At 35.7% G+C, this 23421-nt stretch overlaps 2 protein-coding genes across 9 annotated transcripts in view; one reads left to right on the top strand and one right to left on the bottom strand.

Annotated features, from left to right (window-relative positions):
* NUDT9 (nudix hydrolase 9) overlaps positions 1-17103 on the top strand; it is a 33774-nt gene extending 16671 nt beyond the window's left edge. For 4 of the 8 annotated variants that reach the window (XM_022582272.3, XM_022582278.2, XM_022582277.2 and 1 more), the window contains 4 exons: positions 2612-2723; positions 4362-4508; positions 6062-6146; positions 10374-17103. In XM_022582272.3, the coding sequence (XP_022437980.1) occupies positions 2612-2723; positions 4362-4508; positions 6062-6146; positions 10374-10552 (523 nt within the window). In that variant the 3' untranslated portion in view covers positions 10553-17103. The other 4 variants (XR_002645811.3, XM_022582274.2, XM_022582273.2 and 1 more) reach the window with 4 other exon arrangements.
* On the bottom strand, positions 11101-20469 carry SCPPPQ1 (secretory calcium-binding phosphoprotein proline-glutamine rich 1; the record flags this gene model as incomplete). The annotated part of the gene is given in 7 exon segments (XM_089911282.1): positions 11101-14547; positions 14632-14661; positions 17180-17206; positions 18368-18406; positions 20164-20241; positions 20334-20360; positions 20362-20469. Coding segments are annotated over 7 exon segments (363 nt in total), but the record flags the coding sequence as incomplete, so codon positions are not given.
* Between the last annotated feature and the right edge of the window lie 2952 nt (positions 20470-23421).

Here is a 23421-nt window from a genome sequence, read left to right as displayed (position 1 = left end):
AGTATCAGGTCCATAATAAGTGCTATATAAATGACTTTTAAAAAGTAAAGGCTAAAAAAGAAAAAAGTAAAGGTAAAATCTGTCTTTTCTCCATGTTCACTGTCTCTACCTTCAGTCCTGTGCTCATCGTCTTGTACCTGGACCATGGTAACAGTCTTCTGGCTGGTTTTCTTGCCTCCAGTCTTGCTTCCCTCCAAACCAACTTCCAAACTTTTGTCAAAGTGAGTGAGCTTTCTAAAATACAAATTGCTAATGGCTTTTTCCCTGCTTAAAAAATATTCTCTGGCTCTCTAAGCAGATGAATTTGATGAATTCTTTGCCTACTTCTCCAGCCTCACCATCTATCTTTCCCTCACTGATGCTCATGTTGCCACATATACTTTCAGTTTCTTGAATACATTATTTTATTTTATAACTTTGCTTCCTCTCTCTGGCATCCTTAAAATCAGATGTTGTCTTCTTATACCAATTATTCTTTCATTTCTATTTACTGTGCTCATCAAGCTGTCACCCTTGTAGTTTATTCACATACATGTCTAGCTCCACTGCTAGACTATGAACTCTTTTGGGGGGAAATTATGGGTTAGATATGGTATTCAGCCACAATATAAAGAAATTTGGGCACTCATATCTAAGCTACTATATTCAAAAAAATTTTTTTAACATCTTTATTGGAGTATAATTGCTTTACAATGGTGTGTTAGTTTCTGCTGTATAACAAAGTGAATCAGCTATACATATATATATATCCCCATATCCCCTCCCTCTTGCGTCTCCCTCCCACCCTCCCTATCCCACCCCTCTAGGCGGTCACAAAGCACTGAGCTGATCTCCCTGTGCTATGCAGCTGCTTCCCACCAGCTATCTATTTTACATTTGGTAGTGTATATATGTCAATGCCACTCTCTCACTTCGTCCCAGCTTACCCTTACCCCTCCCCGTGTCCTCAAGTCCATTCTCTACGTCTACGTCTTTATATCTGTCCTGCCCCTAGGTTCATCAGAACCATTTTTTTTTTTTTTTTTTACATTCCATATATATGTGTTAGCATACGGTATTTGTTTTTCTCTTTCTGACTTACTTCACTCTGTATGACAGACTCTGGGTCCATCTACCTCACTACAAATAACTCAATTTCGTTTCTTTTTATGGCTGAGTAATATTCCATTGTATATATGTGCCACATCTTCTTTATCCATTCATCTGTTGATGGACACTTATGTTGCTTCCATGTCCTGGCTATTGTAAATAGAGCCGCATTGAACATTTTGGTACATGACTGTTTTTGAATTATGGTTTCTCAGGGTATATGCCCAGTAGTGGGATTGCTGGGTGATATGGTAGTTCTATTTTTAGTTTTTTAAGGAACCTCCTTACTGTTCTCCATAGCGGCTGTATCAATTTACATTCCCACCAACAGTGCAAGAGGGTTCCCTTTTCTCCACACCCTCTCCAGCATTTATTGTTTGTAGATTTTTTGATGATGGCCATTCTGACTGGTATGGGTATGAGGTAATACCTCATTGTAGTTTTGAATTGCATTTCTCTAATGATTAGTGATGTTGAGCATCCTTTCATGTGTTTGTTGGCAATCTGTATATCTTATTTGGAGAAATGTCTATTTAGGTCTTCTAAACTAGTATATTTTATTGAGTCTCATGCGGAGTGATGATTAGATCATAGGCTTTCTTTTTTGGTTTAGTACTGGAAGTTCAAAATCTTTATCTTTGTCTAAGGGACTATTAAAACTATTCTTAAAATTCGGCAGGAGGAAGTAGATGTGGTGGGTGTAGGGAAGGAGAAGGGGAGATTTATCAACATCTTTGTGAAGGAGGCTATGGTTAGAAAAAGCACATTCTGAAATTAACGCCGCCTCGATGCTTTACAAAATGCAATTCAATTTGAAATATAAAATTAAATTAAAGGATAGTGTGAGACTTCTTTTATCAAAAGCAGGGATAAAGATTGAGAAGCACTTTTCTTGAGACCAGCTGAACCTGTATCATATAATCTGCTTTTCTGAAAACATAGGACGAACTGTTAAAAGCAAATATTACAGATCTTTTTCACTACTTAAAATTCTTAAAAAGGATCCTTGGATTAAAAAAAACCCAAACTTTTATGACCCTTCTTTTTTTTTTTACATCTTTATTGGAGTATAATTGCTTTACAATGGTGTGTTAGTTTCTGCTTTATAACAAAGTGAATCAGTTATACATAAACATATGTTCCCATATCTCTTCCCTCTTGCGTCTCCCTCCCTCCCACCCTCCTTATCCCACCCTATGACCCTTCTTTTAAATTCTGTTCTGCTTTTAATTTTTTTGAAAATTTTACTTTAAGTAATAAAAACTGTTTATATCTTGAATTTTTATTATGGAGACTATAATATCCTTTATGGAAAGTAGACATTTGTCTTGGTTTGTAACAGTGCTAAATAAAGAATATTTTTAATACAAAACAATATTTCTTTACAAAACTAGCTGATTTGAGGTAAATTTATATATACTCTGTTATAAAGAAAAATATATCTTTATAGCTTTGTCTTAAGCTTGAAATAGAACCTTGGTCTTTGTTCTAAATCAGTTATGACCTTACGTTACTGTTATAGGTGGAAAAGGGACAGAAGTGGAAATAAAATTACCCATCCCATTTCTGGGAAAAACATCTTACAGTTTGTTGCAATAAAAAGGAAAGACTGTGGAGAATGGGCCATCCCAGGGGTAAGCATTAAAATCAAGTCAAATCAGTGTTGTAAGTTCTTTTTAGTTGCTTTATTTACTACAAGGTTATTGTGTATGGATCTTTTCTACTTCATTTATTCTCCATTCCTCCCCAGTGATTCTTTTGCAATGAAGTATCATTGTCAATGACAAATGTAGGATAATACAACAAAGCTGTTAGAATCTGAGTCTAATTCTAAAACTCTTGGGAAAGAACATGGACTTTGGAGTTAGACCCGGGCTTGTGTTTTGACCTTTGCACTTTGAGCTAGTGATATGGAGTTCAGACCTTTGTTTTAAAAATAATCATATATATTTCACAGGATTATTAGAGATAGCATATAAAGCACCTGGTATAGTAGATACTCACTAATATTGGGTTTCATCTCAGAACTCAACACCTACTCCAAGCCCAAGGTAAGATTTTTAGTATTTTTAAAAAGATAACACTATTACTGTTCCTTGTAGTTTTTTGAGTTTTCATAATATCATCAGGAAGAGTATACTTCTATTGGGTTCATGTCAGTAGTATATTTCAAGGGGCTTTTAAAAATGTGTATGTGTTCAGTAGTGGGTTTTATATTTTATGCCATATTGTGAAATGGAGATAGTTTGATGAGAGGATGGCTCTTTATATACACATTCCCCTATCTGCAGGAATGGCTTTTTTTCTTTGTAGGGTAAAATGGAATGAAAATGAAGGTTGTAGCTGACTGTGACAAAAGCTTAGGCTAATTATAAGAGCCAAATAGTCAAACTCCACTCAGTGCTGAATGCAAAATACAATGATATCATCACAGGATCTTATATTTTTATTGTCATTTGAAATTCTGATCAGTCAGGGAACTGTTGTCGTTAATATAATTTTGAGAGTCGTTGATCTACTCGGTATATTTTGAGCATCTGCCTTTTGTCAGCTAATATTTTAGACATTGAGGATACAGCAGAGCAACATAAACAAACATCCTTGTCTTCCTGGAGCTCACACTCCACTGAGGGAGACCGATAATATAACATAAACAAGTTACTGTAATGTTAGAAGGTGATAAATATCAATATTAAGAAAAAAACTAAAGCAAGGCAGGGGATTAGGAAGTGTTTGAGAGTTTGCAATTTTCAATAGGGTGGTTAGAGAAGGTCTCCTGAGAAGGTGACATTTGAGTAAAGTTCCGAAGGAGGTGAACGAGTGAACCATGTGGATGGATATCTGGGGAAAGCATCTTGGGCAGAAGTCATAGCAGGTACAAAGGCCTTAAGGTTGGGATATGTCTGGCATATCCTAGGAACATTGAGGAGGTCAGTTTGGCTGGAATGGAATGACCAATGGGGAAAGTATCAATTTGCTGTATTCTTTCTTGCCTGCATCCCTTCCTTCCATAGTTTGACTTTGGAAGATACCAGGAAAGGAGTCTGACTGGCTCAGTTGACCGTAGACTAACTTTGGACTAATTACTATGGTTGAGTATATGGGATATGCTGCTAAGCTGCTTCTACTAGAAACAAATGATTTAGAGAAGAACACATATCACAGAAGATTATGGGCAGATAGAGCAATATATGTCCACTGCATCACTCAGTAAATATCTATTGATTGAATTGAAGCTTATTACTTTTTCTAAACAAAAATGTGACTCTTAGGGGATGGTGGATCCAGGAGAGAAGATTAGTGCCACACTGAAAAGAGAATTTGGTGAGGAAGCTCTCAACTCCTTACAGAAATCTGGTGCTGAAAAGAGAGAATTAGAGGAAAAGTTGCACAAGCTCTTCAGCCAGGAACATCTAGTGGTAAGAAATGAAGATTTCCAGGAAGGATTTAGTCCTGGGGATTAATGAAAATTACTTAAAGTTCACCTGGAAATCTGGTAGATCATTTTCTGAATAAAGTGAAATACTTGTATATTTGAAATACATGTTCATAAAAACAAATTAAATTGTAGCTCTTAACTGTAAATAGATTTCTACTTAAATTTTTATAGTCCAATTTTAGGCCAGTTACATCATTTACTATAATACATTTTTTCCTCTTAATTTTTCTTTAGGTGTGAGCTAATGTGACACTGAGTTCACCCATCTAATGGAAAATCTTTTCTTTTTTAAAAAATTTGCATGAATTCAGCTTTTTTGAAAGGACATTTACATTTTAAATTATGTTATTCAGAGTTTTTCTTGTTCATAACCATTTAAGTCTCATGGCTGTTTTGTCTACATACCCTTTGTGATTAAAAAAAATCACTTTATAAGGTATATGTGCACTAATAATAAGGAAAAGGGTAGATTTTCTTTTCTTTTTTATTGGCTTTTCTTTTAATTGCTTTGTTTTCTTTCTAGAATTAGGATTTCTTAATTATTTATCTATCAATATGCTGTCTGGGTTTCAGGTCACATTTGTCATAGATGGCTGGATCCAAATTTTTTCACGTATTAATAGCTTAAAATTAGTCTTTACTAACCTTATTTATAGATTTCTAACTAGGAGAATCTATCTTTGCATGTCTAAAACTATAATCACAGAAGTTATTAAAACAGAAAAATACTTATAGACTCTTAAAAAAAACCATATGGCCCAAATATGACTATTCTTAAATTCTGAAATTAGAGTCTGAGGTGTTGAGGGTTTTATGAATTTTAAAGCTGCCTCAAAATGTTCTTGAGAATATTGTTCCCTGGGAAATTTATTTATTTATTTTAAAAAATATTTTATTCTTTTGATGCTAGTGTAAATGGAGTTGTTTTCTTAATTTCTTTTTTTAAAAAATTTTTACTTAATTTATTTATTTGGTTGCGCTGGGTCTTAGTTGCGGCTCACGGGCTCCTTAGTTGTGGCATGTGAACTCTTAGTTGCAGCATGCATGTGGGATCTAGTTCCCTGACCAGGGATTGAATCCGGGCCCCCTGCATTGGAAGCGTGGAGCCTTAACCACTGCACCACCAGGGAAGTCCCTGTTTTCTTAATTTCATTTTCACATCGACTTTTTTTTGGCTGAGCTGTGCGGCTTGTGGGAACTTAGTTCCCCGACCAGGGAGCTCTGGCAGTGAAAGCACCGAGTCCTAACCACTGGACCATCAGGGAATTCCCTCCCTGGGAAATGTAAAACCAGCGTATGGAATGCTACATTAAAGGTCCTGTAATATTTACATTTCTTTTTTTTTGTGATAAAAAGCACATAACATATAATTTGCCATCTTAACCATTTTTAAGTGTACAGTTCACTAATGTTAATTAAATGTGCATTGTTTGCAACAGGATATTTCTGATTCTAATGAAGGTAGCATGCTCTTCTCTACCCATTCCTGTTCACCCTGCACTTTTTTTTTGGTCTGTCTCCTTTTAAAAATAGATATATAAAGGTTATGTTGATGATCCTCGGAACACTGATAACGCATGGATGGAGACAGAAGCTGTGAATTACCATGATGAAACAGGTAATCTTACTTTTATGTTTATTAAGCTAACTGAATTAGAGGATCCAATTTAAGTGAAGCAGACTACTGGGGCACAGTTAAATCTGGACTATTTTAGCATTTTAAGTCAATCAACTACCGGTTATAGGATAATATTTGTATGAAAGCAGATTGTTTATATTAAAAGAATATGTAGAAGAAAGCTTTAAAAGTGTTACCAGTAACTAATATCCTTTAATCCATTGGTAGCATATAAAATTAAGGTTAAATTTATAGACTAAAATTATGTGCCCTAAAGTTGTAAGGTTGTTTGTATGACTCCATTTGTGTAAAATAAAAACAAAATCAACTGGAGATTTGGGTAGGAAGTATGGCTGTGGTAAAGTAAATGGGGTTTATATCTGTCTTAGTGTTTGAAATAATTTTATAAGAGCATGCATTATTAAAATACAAAACAATACCAAAAAAATTCCAAGTACTGAAAAAATTTTAAATGAATGTTTTTTTCTGGTCAATGGATTTAAAAATTTTAGAGGGTGGGTGGGAATCTGCTATCTTAAAAATTAATTATGATTTTAACATACATTGAATGGCTGGCTTCTTTTGAAACATATTTTATTGCTGAATTGGATGACATTTTAAATATTTTGTTTTCATCTGTAGCATAATGAAATGAGGGTACCATGTCAGAGAACTAAATGTTCCATTCATGGCTCCTTTCTAAGTTGTATTGTTGCAGGAAAAATAGGGCCTGAGTGGATGGTCATATCCCAGGTCTCAGGCGAGTCCCTGGGACGGGCTGCCAAGTGAGGGTCCTTGGCTTCATGTGGGAAGGAATACAAGAGCAAGACTAGTGAAAGCAGATTTATTCAGGGAGATACACACTCCATAGACAGAGTGTGGGCCATCTCAGAAGGCAAGAGGCCTCAAAATATGGGGCATTTAGTTTTTATGGTCTGGGTAATTTCATAGGCTAACGAGTGGGGGGATTATTCCAGCTATTTTGGGGAAAGGGTGGGGATTTCCAGGAATTGGGTCACCATCCACTTTTTTCCTTTTATGGTCGGCCTCGGAACTGTTATGGCACCTGTGGGTGTGTCATTTAGCCTGCTGATGTATTACAGTGAGCATATACTGAGGCTCAAGATCTAGTGGAAGTGGAATCATCCACCATCTTGGACCTAGTTGGTTCTAACCAGTTTATGTACTGTCTGCAATGGTTTTGTCATTCTTCTAAAGGTTTTGCCCTGCCCCCTTCCTGTCTCAGTATAACCTTGTGCAAATCACATGTTCTCTTGGACTCAGTTTTTTCCTTACAAAATGGGCTGGAACTAGAAGATCTGTCACTTTTACATTCTTGTTGAACTTCGGAAAACTCCCAGCACCAATTTCATTACTTCCAAACAACAACTCTAACCAAAGTATTAGGATAATTCATCCTGGTATTGAGAACTTAAAAGAAACATTTCAGAAGGAGAAGTATGCAAATATAATTTACAAGCAGGTCTCTACAACTTAAGTACTGATAAATTTGTTAGCTGCGTATTTTTGGAGTTAAAAAACAATGACTGACCCTCTAGAGGTTGCTTTTATAGTGTTTGAGTTGTTCAAATCACTGTTTTCACTGTTTTATTTTCTCTCTGAACTTAATAAAAAATTTGTGGTCTGATAATTCCAAATCTCTGCTATATCTGAGTCTCACTCTGATGTTTTGTCTCTTCAGACTGTGCTCTTTGCCTTGTAGCATGCCTTCTAGTTGTTTTGAAAGGTGAACATGATGTATCCAGTAAAAGAGACTGAGGTAAATAGATCTTTAGTGTGAGGCCTTATGTTTAGTTGACTAGGAATTAGGCTGTACTTCTTTGCTGTAATTGTACGTGTCAGAGGCTAAAACTTCCTCCGGTGTTTTTGTTTTTGTCTCTCCTGTTGTCTTTGGGTTTCTCTAGAGACTACTTAAATAAGGTCTGGGCCAGGCAATTCTTTCAGTTACACTCCCTGTTATTTTATGGAATCCCTATTGCTGTGGGATTTGGAGGGGGTTTGTGGGCTTTTGGAGGAGAATCGTAGGAGAACCCAATGATTAGGGCTTAGTTTTTCAGTGAGCCTGGGCCCCTGGGCTGTGACCTTCACTGCGGCTTCTCAGCTTCTTCCTTCCGCCCTCACACTCCTCAGGGGAGATAGGAAGGCTAGAGTTGGGTATTTCCCTTCCCCCAGGTTGGTTAGGACTGGTGAAATATTTTCCTTAAGGGCAGAATGCTCTGTCTTATTTCAGAATGGTTACTTTCCCCCTCTCCCTGCTGCAAGCAAGTGGGGATTTTTCTTGTCTTTACTCTGAGAACCTGGTGGCATTCCTGGAGGTAAAACTCCTGAAAATATGACCCTCCCACCCCAAGACTGTGCCTCCAGGAGATTTTCTCTCTCAAGCTAGTTCACAGATCAGTTTCCAAAAATGAGTCAGTTACCTTTTAAATGTTTCTACCACTTGTTAGCTCCAGAGGTGGGATTCTGTTCCTGGTAAGTTGTGATTCTCTGTATTTGCCTGTCTCTCCAGTTTTCAGGGTGGCATTGTGCCCTGTGACCTCAATTCTCTGATGGATCCAAAAAGAGTTGTTGATTTTCAGTTTGTTCAGATTTTTTGTGTGTGAAGATAGGAGTGATGACTTCCAAGCTCTTCACGTGTCAGACAATAAACTAAACTTTTTAGAATTCTGTTTTGTGTAATTTATTAGGTGACCAGAAGGGGAGGATGCTTTTCAGACATTGTTAGATCTGATAAAGAGCATGTTAGAGGACACTGTTATTTAGATAATCAGATATTTTAATTTAACTTTTAGATTCAGGTTTACTTCTTAATTCTGGCTCTCCATTGAAAATTGGATGTTGTAGTTGCTGTGAGATACACAAAGAGCTGTCATTTTAGCAGTGGGATTTAGAAACCTGTTATGCTGAAATATTCAATTGATTCTTTTCTTTTAAGAAGCAGCTTTATTATTTTAAAGGTAATCGTAAAGATAAAGGATATAGTGTTTATAATGAGTTATTTAGAAAATAGTTGGCATAAAGCAGAAAAAATTTTAAAGCACCAGTTATTTCATTTCCCAAAGATACCACTGTTAGCATTTTGATTTATCTTTTTCCAGATTTTATATAGCTGTTTTTAAAATAAAATGGGCTCACACTGTACATTCTGTTTTGTTACTTGAATTTTCACTTAAAAATATATTATGGAAATATTTCCATATCAGTATTTATAGAATGGCTTCCCTTTTAATGGGAGTGCATTGTGTAGCTGTCTTATCATTTATTTAATAATCTGTGCCCTCTAGATGGAAAGTTCGGTTACGTCCCATTTTCTCTTTTTGGTTATAAATAATGTTGCCTTGAATACTTCAGTAGCCTTGTCTTTTTATTTCCTTAGGATAAATCCTTTGAAGTGGAATTGCTGGGTTGTTTATTGTATCCCCAGTACAGAGTCTGGTACATAAGAGGCACTCTGATATTATTTGAATGAATGCTCATCAAAGAGCATTTGCTTTTTAAAAGCTCTTGATAAACATTGCCGAATTGTCCTACAGAAATATGCCATTTAGATTGCCAACAGTGATTGAAAGCATTTCTTTTTAATTTTTGATAATTGTAAATATTTTAATAAATATATATGTATTTATAAATATAACTCTAAATATTTTTTGAATTTTATTTTATTTATTTTTTATACAGCAGGTTCTTATTCTCTATTTTACACATATTAGTGTATACATGTCAATCCCAATCTCCCAGTTCATCCCACCACCACCTCATCCCCCCACTGAATATTTTATTTTATGGTTTCTGGTTTGGTGTCATACTTGGAAAAGTACACTTACTTACCTTAAGACTCTAAAGTGAGTCATCAATAATTGTTTTCTTTCTTTTTTTTAACATTTAAATCTGTAATCCTTCTGGAATTTTGATGTGAGTTTTCATGTTTATTTAATGTGAACTCTCTTTTTTTTTTTTGAAGGGTAATATTTTTACTTTTTAAAGAGAAAAGCTTTCTTACTGGTACCGTCACTTAAAATTTAGGAACTTAGTTAAAATTGGGGCATTTGGGAAATTTGGAATAGTCTAGTTTTTAATTCACTTGGCCACTTAATATAATGATGATTTAAGGTTATTATAGTAGCAATACTTGAAGATACAGAATTATGCTGAAAAAGAAATGAATAAATTACTTTTTCTTGATGATGTTTTTTCTTTGGTAACCAGGTGAGATAATGGATAACCTTACCTTAGAAGCTGGAGATGATGCTGGAAAAGTGAAATGGGTGGACATCAGTGATAAACTCAAGCTTTATGCTAGTCACTTTCAATTCATCAAACTTGTGGCAGAGAAACGAGATGCCCACTGGAGTGAGGACTCTGAAATTGACTGCCATGGGTTATAGCTCGCAATCTCCATGAAAGCCAAATGGCAACAAAGGAACATGTACTGAAAAGAAGGCAGCATCACAGAACTCATATATAAAAAGGGCAGGGGTAGATCACTTGGAAATTATTTTATTCACTTTCAAAATGATTTGCATTTAGAAGGTTTTGCTTCAGAATAAAGTTAGCAAATATGGTGAAACAGAACACAGAATTTTCTGCTTTCCAGTCAGAAGAGCTATAAATAATCATATTTTGTATGCATTTTATTTAAGCATGGCTTAAACCAAATTTAACAACCGATGCTCTTTGAAGAATCAGAATCTAAATAAAGGTAAATTTCTGTTCAGCCATAACTTCTGCTTTCCATGTAGTTCTTGTTTGTCTTTTTTTTTTTTTCCCCATTGATCTTCTGAGGTCTGAAGGATGTTCCTGTCACATCAAGCTTCTTTCAGAATAGCACCAATCACCATTGTTTAATCTGATTTATCTTTAAATTATTTGCTTTGCATTTTGCTTTACATGATCTTGTTGAAGCTGCTTTCAAAAGTGGAAGCCTCATGTATTCTTGCCTTTAGAGTTGTAAGTTTTATGAGGAAATTTCAGTCATTCTTAGCTGGTAAAGGTCAGGATCAGCGAACAAGAAATCATGTTCTCATTTCCAAGAATTATGACTTAAAAAAATGTGTGCAGGAAACTAGTAATTTAAATTGCTATATGCATTTCACTCTACTGTAACTGTATGTGCCATAAATGAATTAAAAATAGATGTTCAGAAAGGAACTGAAATCAGAGACAGAGGAGGTCTTCGGGAGTTTGGGTGTTTTTTGTTAGGAAGAGATTGTTAAAGACTGACATAGGTTTTTGAGAGACTCACTATTAACATTGTAATTCCCAGAGGAAAGGAAAGAGTTGGTGTTCCACGTGTTCTTGGAAGCAGGGAAGAGGAAGGAAAATAACACTGCCTTGTCGCATGTGTATCACGTTCTGGCCAAGATATCCATTGGGAAAGTCTCATGATACCAATTCCTGTCAGCCTGAGGCAGGGACTGTCATAATTCCATCTTCATTCCAGTTGGACTACAGGTGGGGCATCTGAAGAAAAGGAGGGTTAGGGGATAGAGACGTGGTTGTTTCCTTCAGATATTTGAAAAGAGTATTAGGCTTACTCTGTAGCTAGAGGACAGAACTAGGGCTAAGGTAAATCAATCGAAAAGGTGTTTTTTGTTTTTTATTTTCTCTCCCCCCCAACCCCGAGTTAGTGTCAAAACTCCTTTGGGGTAAATTTGAACTGAAATGACAGGAGGCTTTTTTCCCCTTAGTGTGACTGTAAGTTTTGCTGAGAAACATTAGAATGTTTGATTTCAGGATGCTGCCTCAAACCTCTCTGGAAGAGTTACAAGGTTTATGTGCAGTATTAATTTTCTAAGATCCATAAAATCCTGGTCCTTGGGTACATAACAAGGGACTTGTACTTGACAAGAATGATCTGCTCATTGGATGAGGGGTAGGATAACCTTGTCCCAGCATGAAAGAGTCTGATTCTACGTTTACTGTCTGGTAGGAAGAAATTGCTTCTTCCTGGCATGGAATAGAATTCTCTAAAATTGAAACTACTTACAGAAGCTCTTGAGAAAGTTTGAGCAATTGCCTAAAGAATGACATTTACTTCTGTTTTAATAGTTTTGACACATCTATCCTGACGTTAGTAAAGCTATTAGGTTATATGAAAATTTTACTTAAAGAATGAGTAAAGCACATGATCCGCAGATAATCAATGTTTTGGTGGCATTTTGTAGTTTTCATTGGAACATTTACAAAGTATGCAAAATGATAAAGCTACTATACCCTACAGATAGGGTAGAAGTAGATAATCTTCTAACTGTAAGTATCCAGCACCATCTATAATAGAAAAAAACCAGATTGAAATTTTAGTTTAAGACATTTATGGAGGAATATCTGCTCCTGTATCACTAGGTGATATTGCCTTCATATTTACTTATATTTCAGATATAAGGAATATTTTTTTAAGAGACAGTTAAAACAGTGATAGATAGCATTTATTGAATAGCTACATTGTATCACTTAATCCTCACAGCAATCCTGTGAGGTTAGGTGGTATTGTTCCTATTTCACAGATGAAAATGATATTTAGAAAGGTTGCCCCAAGGTTTACTCAGTAAGCAGCAGAGCTGGATTTGGAATCCCGGTCTGCAGGGTTCCAGAGCCAATCCTCTGTCTGTTGTATTCCCTACTACGTTTATGAAGCTTTTATGATTTCTTACTTTAAGTTTGTAGTTTGGAAGATTTATATTACTTAAGCAATACTCATGTTATCCATAGTAATCCATTTATGGTTTGTGACTTGAAATGTAAGGGCCACGTCTGATTTGGCTAGCCTTGTTAAACTGGTTCACATAATTTTGGCTCAGAGACAATTTATTGATAATATCTTAACCTAAGGATGAGCGGCTGCAATCAGGGTGTCTTGCCTGCAGGTGTTCTTGAGATTTGAAAGCATTTCAAACTCAGATAGAAGCGAGATACTAAACATGCTAAAGAGGGCACCTAAAATTTCTAACCACTTTTAGAGGCTAAATGCTACTCTGTCCTACAGTATAAGGACTTATGATGGTTGCTGTTATTTTCTAAAATATTTGTGAAGTTTGAATAAATAAACTGATTTCAAAACACATCATTTGAAGAAAGCACTTGTAATTAATTTGGTCTTGTTTACACCTCCTTTAATCATATAATTAATTTACCAACATGGGCACAATCTGAAGCTGTTAAACTCTTAGGATAGAAGTATTTAAAAATGTATAATAATGCTCAAAAGATATTTGGAGATTTTACTAACTGTATATAACTTCTGACGTAGTAGTAAGAGAATTATTTCTGCCAAAATAAACAATACAGATTATAGTTACTATATGAAGGTATTTTTGCCATATTTTTTCTTTGCCTCCACCCATGTCTCCCATATTATGTTTATTTAATGTTGATGGATTAGTATGGGTACAATCATGTAATGTTGGGAGGTAGCAAATAATGTGGTTCTGTTATACCTACATGCTGAGAAATTGAACCATCAACTGTCTTTTCTGCAACATAGAGCTTAATTTCTCCCACTTCACCCTTGATGGGCTGGTAAGAGCATTTGAATTGGTAAGAAACACAGAATAAACACTTTAGGGCAATGAAACTTTTCAGAAGGAAAACTTGCGTGAAATCCAATTTCTTTCTCAAAATTAAGATTGAGAATATTTTGATTCATCAGCTTCTCTCAAGGTAGGTTAAAATACATACTGACATTTAATTGACATTAATTCGGATATTTTAAAAAGGAATATACCTTTTTGGTCTCTCTCTCTCTATTGTATATATTTTAGATGAAAGCAAACTTGGGTGAGAATCAAAGCAGAAGTCTCAAGGTTTGTAGCCTTTCCATCAAGAGAGCTGATGCTTTTGTGTTAAGGAGACTTGTTGGCTTGCCTTGAGATTAGAGCATTTCTAGATTTGGTAGTTTCACAGCAGGCTTTTCTCACTGTTTGCTATGAATTGTCCATAAGACAAAAACAAGCTTGAGGTAAAATTTACTGTTTGAAATTTCTTAACCTAATTTCTATAAACTGAAATTTTGTCAAATGCTATGGGCATTATGAAAAGAATACAGTTTTAGACCTGCAGAAATTCTGATCTAAAGATTTTGGAGGAGGGACTTCCCTGGTGGTCCAGTGGTTAAGACTCCACACTTCTAATGCAGGGGGCGCAGGTTTGATCCCTGGTCGGGGAACTAAGATCCCACATGCTGCACGGCGCAGCCAGAAAAAAAAAAAAAAGATCCTGGAGGAAATCAAGTTTATAACTCATGAGATTTAATTTGGGTAAATCACTTGGGCTCCATTCTGCCATATGGTTTTATGGTTCAGAAGAATTATTCTTACCTTTTCTGAGATTATCACTTGCTTTTATCAATATAACCATAGCAAAAAAGTTTTACCCCAAAGAAGCCCTAAATATTAAAAAAAATAAGATACTATCTTCAGTCCATTAGGTAGATTTGTAGTTTATAATAGCTTAAAAGTTGTGGACTTACCCCAAGTTGGTTCAAAACAGAAATGATTAACTGTGAAAGAAGAAAAATCAATGATCAGTGATATCAATGGGTTTACCTTTTAGCTTATTTTTAACTTAGTACATATATAAGCTGAAATACTTTCTATATGAAAATCTTTGTTTTTATTGAAAAATTAATTCCATTTTTACTGCTTTGTGTTTTATTTACATGAGGTAAGATTTTTTTTTTTTTTTTTTTTTTTGCGGTACGTGGGCCTCTCACTGTTGTGGCCTCTCCCGTTGCGGAGCACAGGCTACGGATGCCCAGGCTCAGCGGCCATGGCTCACGGGCCTAGCCGCTCCACGGCATGTGGGATCTTCCCGGACCGGGGCACGATCCCGTGTCCCCTGCATCGGCAGGCGGACTCTCAACCACTGCGCCACCAGGGAAGCCCATGAGGTAAGATTTTTAAATGAATATGCAATATTTAGATTTAAATTCCCTTAATTCACAGAAATATTTTCTTGTAACTGCCTTGTAACAGTATTCACTATATCTGAAATATAGAAAATGGATGTGAATGGTTGAGAAACTCACTGTAAACACTTCCATACAAGTGCTATCTTTCTTAAATTGTTTGAATTCCCTCTGTGAATGATACTTGAACCAAAATTTTAGGACAGCTATGACTTTGCTTCGAGGGTTTGCTTACACAAGCAATTTCACTGGTTAAGTATTGTTTTATAGCTTTCCTGTGGTCCTGTTTTAAGAGACTGGCAGCTTGCTCAAGGAATTGACCACTATGTCAAAAAGGTGAATCCCTCTGTTTGTATGTAGAGCTGTCCATACCAGCATGTGTGCAACAATATGTAAGCTAAACACTGTCCTGCTTGTTCTTAGGCAAGAACAATTGCCCTGAGGTAGCATTTGTTCCCTTAGGGTGCATTTTCCTGCTTCTTGGTTTAACCACAGTCACTGGGAGAAAAAAATTCTTATCACTGTGAAGATATGGCAGTTCTATAGGTTACTCTGTCAGGATCCTTTCTGGATGGCTTGTGGCCAACAGCACTTTCAATAAAGTTCAGAAAAATAAAGTATAAAGTATTCAGATTTGGTAATTTGAATGAGTCATATGTCTGAGGAGTCAATATTTTCACTGGAAGAGACTTTGGAGGTAAATTAATACATTTACTCAAGGTCACAGAGCGAATTTAATTTTTTTTTTTTTTTTTTTTTGTGGTATGCGGGCCTCTCGCTGTTGTGGCCTCTCCCGTTGCGGAGCACAGGCTCCGGACGCGCAGGCTCAGCGGCCATGGCTCACGGGCCCAGTCGCTCCGCGGCATGTGGGATCTTCCCGGACCGGGGCACGAACCCGCGTCCCCTGCATCGGCAGGCGGACTCTCAACCACTGTGCCACCAGGGGAGCCCAGAGCTAATTTAATTTTAAAGGTGAGCTTACAATCTAGGCTTTCCCATCACAGGCCAGGGCTCTTTTAGCCATGTTTTGATGTAAAGATGAATTTGCTAATTTTGTAATCATCAATAATTAATTATTGACGGTAGTTTCCTAAAACATTTTTAGAATATATATTCATATATATATAATACATTCTAATTAAAAGATGCTAGAATTTTTACAATTTGTCATTTGGAAATGGACTATAGAATCTCTTAAACAGTGGATTGTGGGAAGAACACTAGCTATTTGAACTTGACTTAGGTTTTTTTTTTTGACTCTGTTTCTTATTTAGTTTGACCTTAAAGTTTCTGGCACATTTAAATATTCTTCAAGGTGACTGATTTTAAATAACCTGTAGTGAAGAATCCTGAAAATTTTTACCTCAGTCACGCAATGGTTTACGCCTAACTTTTTAGGCCTAACTTTTTGACATTTTTACGAATACTGCAGGTCTCTGAGATACCATCAACTGTAAAGTGTACCATTTAGTTAATGATGAATCTTAAAGAAAAAGGAGATTCTAGGTTAAATGCATCTGTTGTGAGATGTATCTTGATTTCAGAAAATGTTTAAATGTGCAAAGTATATGGGAAATGAAACTTTTAGTGTTCTCTTTTGTAACTCCCTTCAAGTATTTCTCCTGTGTTTTTATAAACTAATATTCTGAATAACATATATCAATAAAGGGCCTTGTTAAATAGTTGAATTATGTGCAGTTCAGTAAAAAAATTATGTGTTGGAATTTAGATTTGATCATCTTTAATGTATTATGCATTTAAGCTAGTGCTTCGTTAGTGAAGAAATAAACTAGTCTGTTTCATCTCTGCTAAAGTAATTTATTCTGTAGCTCTTAAGTCTTTTAAGACTCTTCACCTTCTTCCTTATCAATGATAGAAGAGGTTGTTTTGTCAATTTATAGTTTGGATGAGTTGAATAAATGAATGTAGAACTGTTTGCATGTATCGAGTTAGTTTTTTTGGCTTTGAATTTAACAGCTGTTCTTAATTTTGTTTCCAAATGAATTGGACTAATAAATACAGTAATTTTTCTGATGAACTGGCTCATCTTAAATGGAGTGTCGAATGTAATATTTTTGTAAACTTTATAGATCAACAGAGCAGTATTTACCACTTTAAGATCATTAAGTGTCAGGACCTAGAAAAAAGGAAAGACAATCAAATAATCAGGGAGTTGTAACGCAGTATTTTATCTATCTTTTCTATGTTATATATTTTCTGTTAGCTTGATTAATGAAAACATGCTTTTTAGAATTCTTAGCATTTATAAAATTACATCAGTAAGATTCACATTTGCTAATATTTTAAGTACCCCTCCACCCTTTAGTACCCACCCACCCCCTTCAAATCTACTATCTCAGGAAGCACTAGTCCACATTTCTGTGTGTATGTGTGTGGACCCCAAACGTAACAGGGACTTCTTGGAAAGATAATTAAACTTATGCTTACAAGGTTGGAAAAAAAGACTGTATTTGGGAATCCCCTCCCCCCCTTTTTTTTTTCTGGCTGCACCACATGGCTTGCGGGATCTTAGTTCCCTGACCAAGGATCAAACCCGGCCCAGCAGTGAAAGCCACTGGACCACCAGGGAATTCCCAGGGATCATTTCTTTATGAAAAAAAAACGTTAATAATATCATCTCCTACATTTGCAACCGAAGTATCATTTAAAAATTTAGAATTAATATGCTATGTTACACACAATTTATTTTTTTGCTTGTGACTGAGTCAGTCTTATTCTCTGTAATTTCCCCTCATTTACTAAAATCCTGTCAAAAGTAAAATTCAAATAATCCTTTTATACCTTGACCATAACCTTAAATCTAGTTCAAAGACTTCTGGGACAGATTCCATTTCAGTAAGAATGAATTTTCCCCCCATTAAGAGCAAATATAAGTACAAAATTTTAGAGGTGAAATGGACTTCATAAATCATTCCTTTTCACTATTTTATATTCTAAAGGAAAGTAAGACACAAAGGAGTTTAAGATTACTCCAAAGCGTTAAATGACAGAGCTTGCATCCCCAGATTATTTGACTTCAAATGCTTTTCTACTGGTCTCCTGGGTTCCCTCCACATGATCAAGGAAAGTTTCAGGTCTCAGGTTTCAAGGATATATGAGATTTTTACATTAAATGACTCAAATCAGACAAAATATCAATCACTAATTGTCCCCAAAGGAGAATAATAACCATTATTTTTGGTATCAACTTCCTTTCCAAATAAATCTAAAGAATTTTCAAGTTTTTGTTTTGTATTCATTTAAATACTTTCTTAAAGGAAACTTTAAGTATAATTACCTGATTTGGATTATTAGGAAATGGAAAAGGAATTGGAATCTACAAAAAGGAGGAAAAAAGTGAATTGTGAATAAAATAAGGTGCTACATTTTGTTTTAGCTTTCTTGTATGTTCATTTACTCATCCCTCCATCCATCCATCCCTCCATCCATCAGTATTTATTGAGCAATTACGTGCTCTCAGGGAGTTCATCTTCTAGTTAATGGAGATTAGATTCTAGTGAATTTCAAACATGTTTTTCTTTCGAGAAGTATGCTTATTTTGCTTAATTAGTCAAACCTAAAGCCTAGGAATCTGTCTTCTGTGTTGATAGTTCTTGCAAATCCTTCAGTTTTTCTACAGTAAGCCATCTTTGCCTGATTTTTCATACTATTCGGCCATCTGGTGGAAGGAAGAGCTTCTGTTTCATATACTAGTGATTCTTTTTATTGCCACAAAAATTTACATAATTTTAAGCATAGGACGTTAGTAGCAATTCCTAAATTCTAAACCAAGACTCCAGAATTTTGCGTTAATTTACAAATTAACGCAAAATCCAAATCGTATGGATTTCAGAAAAAGAAAAGAACCAACGCACCTTACCCTGACTAGAACCAAAATAATTAGCAATTAATTATAAATGCAAGAACTTAGAAATGTAGTGTCTAACAGTTAGGCCATGTGAAAACATTAAAGGGAAAGAATGTTCCATTGAGGACTGTAGCTTTAGTGACAACTTCTAAAAGACTACTTAAAGTTGAGAAGCAAACAGTTCAAAATTAAATATAAGCAAAGGGAAGGTGTTTTGTTACATTTAGATATAAAAACAAAAACTATGCAAAATTGTGTTCATATTTTAAAACTTTTAGATGATAGACAAGAAGTTAAACAAGTTGCTTATTTTAAAATGTGTATGAACTTTTCAAAACATCATTGCCTAAATTCTGTTTATTTAACATGTGCCAACCTGTGTGGCAGCCTCATTGCCCTGGTCATTCTTTCCCCAAGTTGCCATGTCCTTCTCAGCACTTGCTGTTCCTTCTGCCTGGAATGCCCCTTCCACTTCTCATGACCTGGCCTGGCTACCCTTCCTCTGTTAGGAACTCTTTGACACATAGCCTAAGTCAGCTGGTTTTGTATTTGCATCTAGAAGCACTCACCAAATTACATTGTTTTTTCATTTATAAATCTCTCTTCCTCATCAGATTGTGAACTTATTTATACTTTTTGTTTTTCCAGCACTCACTGTAGACCCCATTATTTGGTAGACACTCAGTAAATATTAACCAAATGAATGCTGTCTGTACCAAAAAGGTAACTCTATTATGTATTTAGCATTGTCCTGGCCTTTATTAAAAAGATATTATAAGAATTCAGATATTAGGAGAGATTGGAGAGGGTACAAGAAGAGCAAAATAATTATATTGTTTGACCTGTGAAAAAAAGCTGGAGAGCTGGGGAAAAAACTTTAGAGAAAAGAAAACAGCAAGGCTATTTACAAAAAGAAAAAGAACAGGTAATATAGAAGAACGTTAGCATTCCCTTCATGAAGAGTAACTAAGCTCATCATAGTCGGGGTAATTCAGTGTAAACGTCTTTTTGATAGCAAGTGTAGAGAGACATTGGAAGAAGTCACTGAAGTTTTAGAGGGAAAGTTGCTACTCCTTTGTCACACTTCACCACAAGCTATGCAGGGAGGTTAGTGTGAATAGCTGATGCCTGGTGGCCTCTTATATTTCTGTGTCAAAATTTGGAAAATGTTATAACCATCATCCAACTAATAAATGCAGTTTGGGATTCCCCAAACCCATGCTTACCAGGGGCAATTGTGGAGGTGGGAGAAATGGGATCTGAGGGGAAAATGGTGGTCCTTGTGGTAGGTAAAAGTTAAATCTCTATAATAAGAAACATGATGTCAGTCATTCCAAACATTTGAAAACTTTTAAAATGATGAACATGTCATTTGAAAATACAACCAGAAGTTTACCTGACCACTGGAACTTCCTCCAGACTGTTTCAAGCTTGTAAAACAATAACAGCAACAAGGTAAAGCAACATATGGCAATACGTTATTCATTACAAAGAGATTTTATTCTGAATGAGACTAGGTAACAAGCCACGATTGAGCATTATACGCATCAGTGACGTAGCTGTCCTGGAATAAAAAGCAGTTGAGTCTAATAGGGAAGAGTTGAATTAATTTTGTCCAGTGATTTAGAACTTGTACTTCTTACCTTTAAACTTATTTCCAAAGAATGTTTTCTCTTTTTTTTTTTTTTACATTTTGTAAGATTAATTACATATTGCATGCCTCTTCATCTTCAAATCAACAGTGTTCTGAGTTTAATTCTCAGCATTTATCAGTTCAAAGTGGAGAGAGTATGGAAGTGTAAATTTAAAGTTTGTATCCCCAAATACAGATTTTGAAAGCTCCCTCACTTCTCTGAAGGCTCCTTTGTTACAAAATGTTTAGGGGACAGGTGTTCCTGCCTACTAGGTACCCTACCTAGTCAGACTATAATAAGCAGAGCTTAAACTCATAGATCTCATTCGTATAGATGGGGACGCATGCCTATAATCAACATGAGATGGTTTGGGGTAAGGGTATTGTAAAGGAAACTCAATTCAAACTGCCTAATTAAGACTTAGGTCACTGTGGAATACTTGCTCTATATTGCTAAGTTTATTTGAGAGCTTCCTATGTTCCAGTTAGGACTCTTAAGTGCGTTAGATGCATTTTTATCATCCTTGCACAATTCTGAGGTAGTTCTTACAACTCATTTTACAGTCTGGGAAGCCATGGGTTAGTTCCTCACTGAAGGTCATGCAGTTTGCAAATAGCATGTAGAGCTGGGATTTGTGCTGGGAAGACCCTTGGGCTGAAGAAGAGTGGTAAATTCCTGGTTCTACAACTTTCCTGGAGTCCACTTTCCTCTTCTGTGAAATGAAAAGATAAAGGTAACACTTTCTAGCCCAGAAATACGATGTCTCTAGAATGGAAATGGAGTGGGAAACTGAGTAACAGTACTCACAGGGATGGGCAGAGCAGTGGAAGTTATCAGAAGGCCAGCAAGGATAAGAAATTTCATTCTGAAGGAAGAGTCTGGAATTGAAGGGTTAGGAGATCATTTTTAGTTTTTTCTAAGTCTTATTCCCGTTATTAATAGACTGTTTAGTTAGAGGTGTTGAATAGTGGTCAGACTAAATTCTGTCTCTAGATCCAGGTTTTGTAAACCTACATCAGTGCCTTAAAAACAGTGTTTAGGGACTTCCCTGGTGGTCCAGTGGTTAAGACTCTGCACTCCCAATGCATGGGGCCCGGGGCTTGATCCCTGGTCAGGGAACTAGATCCCACATGCATGCCGCAACTAAGAGTTCCCATGCCGCAACTAAAGATCCTGCATGCTGCAACGAAGATCCCGTGTGCCACAACTACAGAAAAATAAAAAAGATCCCACATGCTGCCGTGAAGATCCCGCATGCTACCATGAAGATCCCGCATGCAGCAACGAAAATCCCGTGTGCCACGACTAAGACCCAGTGCAGCCAAATAAATTAAAAAATGAATAAATAAATAAATATTTTTTAAAAAAAACCAGCTGTCTTTAGACAAGACATGCATTCTGTGGCTCATAACATTGCATATACTTACTACTCTTCCTTGTAATCTCACAGTTCAACCTGTACTGTTTGGTCCCTGAAGTTATTTGAACTTGTGATCTCTACCCACAAGTCTTCAAACACCAGTGTCGTATCATACTTAGGATCAGAGATATAACACCACTGGCTCAAGTGAGATTTCTTATGTAATATACAAGTAAATCCACCTTGAACTTCTACCCCCCATGAGATCTACCAGGTCTTCACATGGTCTGGATGCTGTTACTGACAATTGCAAGTTTTCAAGAAGGAAATGATATAGGAAAAATCTTGAAAGGCATAATGGCTTGGTAGAGCATAAACGCAATATGAATAAATCCAATGAAGCAAATCAATGTGATCTTTACTGGCCAGCTGATTCTGAAAGCAAAGCTTCATATGGCCTTAAATTACATTTAATTCAAATTAACTTACCTTAGGAGTTTCAAACTAAATCACTGTACTCTGGAATTGGAAGAAAAATCAACTTCATCATATTCCTATTAAGACCTGTCCCCATCATCTGAAGAAAGTCGCATCCCTTTACGTCACTCTTCAGCTATTTTATACCTATGTATTTGAAATTCAACTCTGATTTATCTTCACGCTATTTCATTTTGCCTGAAATTAGGCAGCTTATCTCCCTTTCCCTTTTTCGTGTTTCTTATTTGTATTTTTTTTCCTTCTGGATTCAAACCCTTGGGTTTATTTCTTCCTTTGATAAGTGGACCTATTCATTAAATTATCCAAAACAATACTTTTACCTAGTGTGATAGAATCAGTCCAAATTATACTGTGTCTTTTCAATTACCTTTGCTTCAAATAGTCCTTGGGCAACAAATTCAAAGAGCAGTGTGATCTAGAATCTCTATGCCCATCTCGTATTTAAGCGATATTACTAATGTCTTTGTGCTCATGGGTAATATGAGTCACAGAATTTGAAGCAAAATTGAATAATTGGTTTTAGACTAGGAACACCAACTTCTAAAGTATTTCAGTTACACAGAGATAGGCTTAAAGACCGACTACTGAGAAATAACTTCATCTCCTTGGTTGGGATTAATGTCTTTAGCGCAAACAACTCACAATTAAGAATTATGACCACTAAGAATATTAAAGTGCTTTTACAATATATCATCCAGCACAGCTATACATGTGGAAGCCTTAACTAATAGAAAAATTTAAGGTTCTAAAACTTTCTATTATTAAATAATATTTTTATTTCAAAATGAAATTTATTTTCAAATAAAACATTTTTAGTGAATAGGTAGTGCCCTCCGCATTAAAATCACTTTTCACTATTCCAAAACACTTAAAGTATTTAAAACATTAAACATAGTAATTTAGGTCTAATTAATGCCTCCAAATTTAATTTCACTATTCCGAACAAATGTACAATTAGAAACGTGGTTTCGAATTAGTTAGGACCTCCCATG

The sequence above is a fragment of the Delphinapterus leucas genome, chromosome 5, assembly GCF_059928025.1.
Source record: "Delphinapterus leucas isolate spDelLeu-1000000601 "Yukka" chromosome 5, BTC_Dleu_Yukka2, whole genome shotgun sequence".
Classification (NCBI taxonomy): Eukaryota; Metazoa; Chordata; class Mammalia; order Artiodactyla; family Monodontidae; genus Delphinapterus; species Delphinapterus leucas.
The sequence above is the reverse complement of the archived record's forward strand: the minus strand, read 5'-3'. Positions and strand labels throughout refer to the sequence as shown.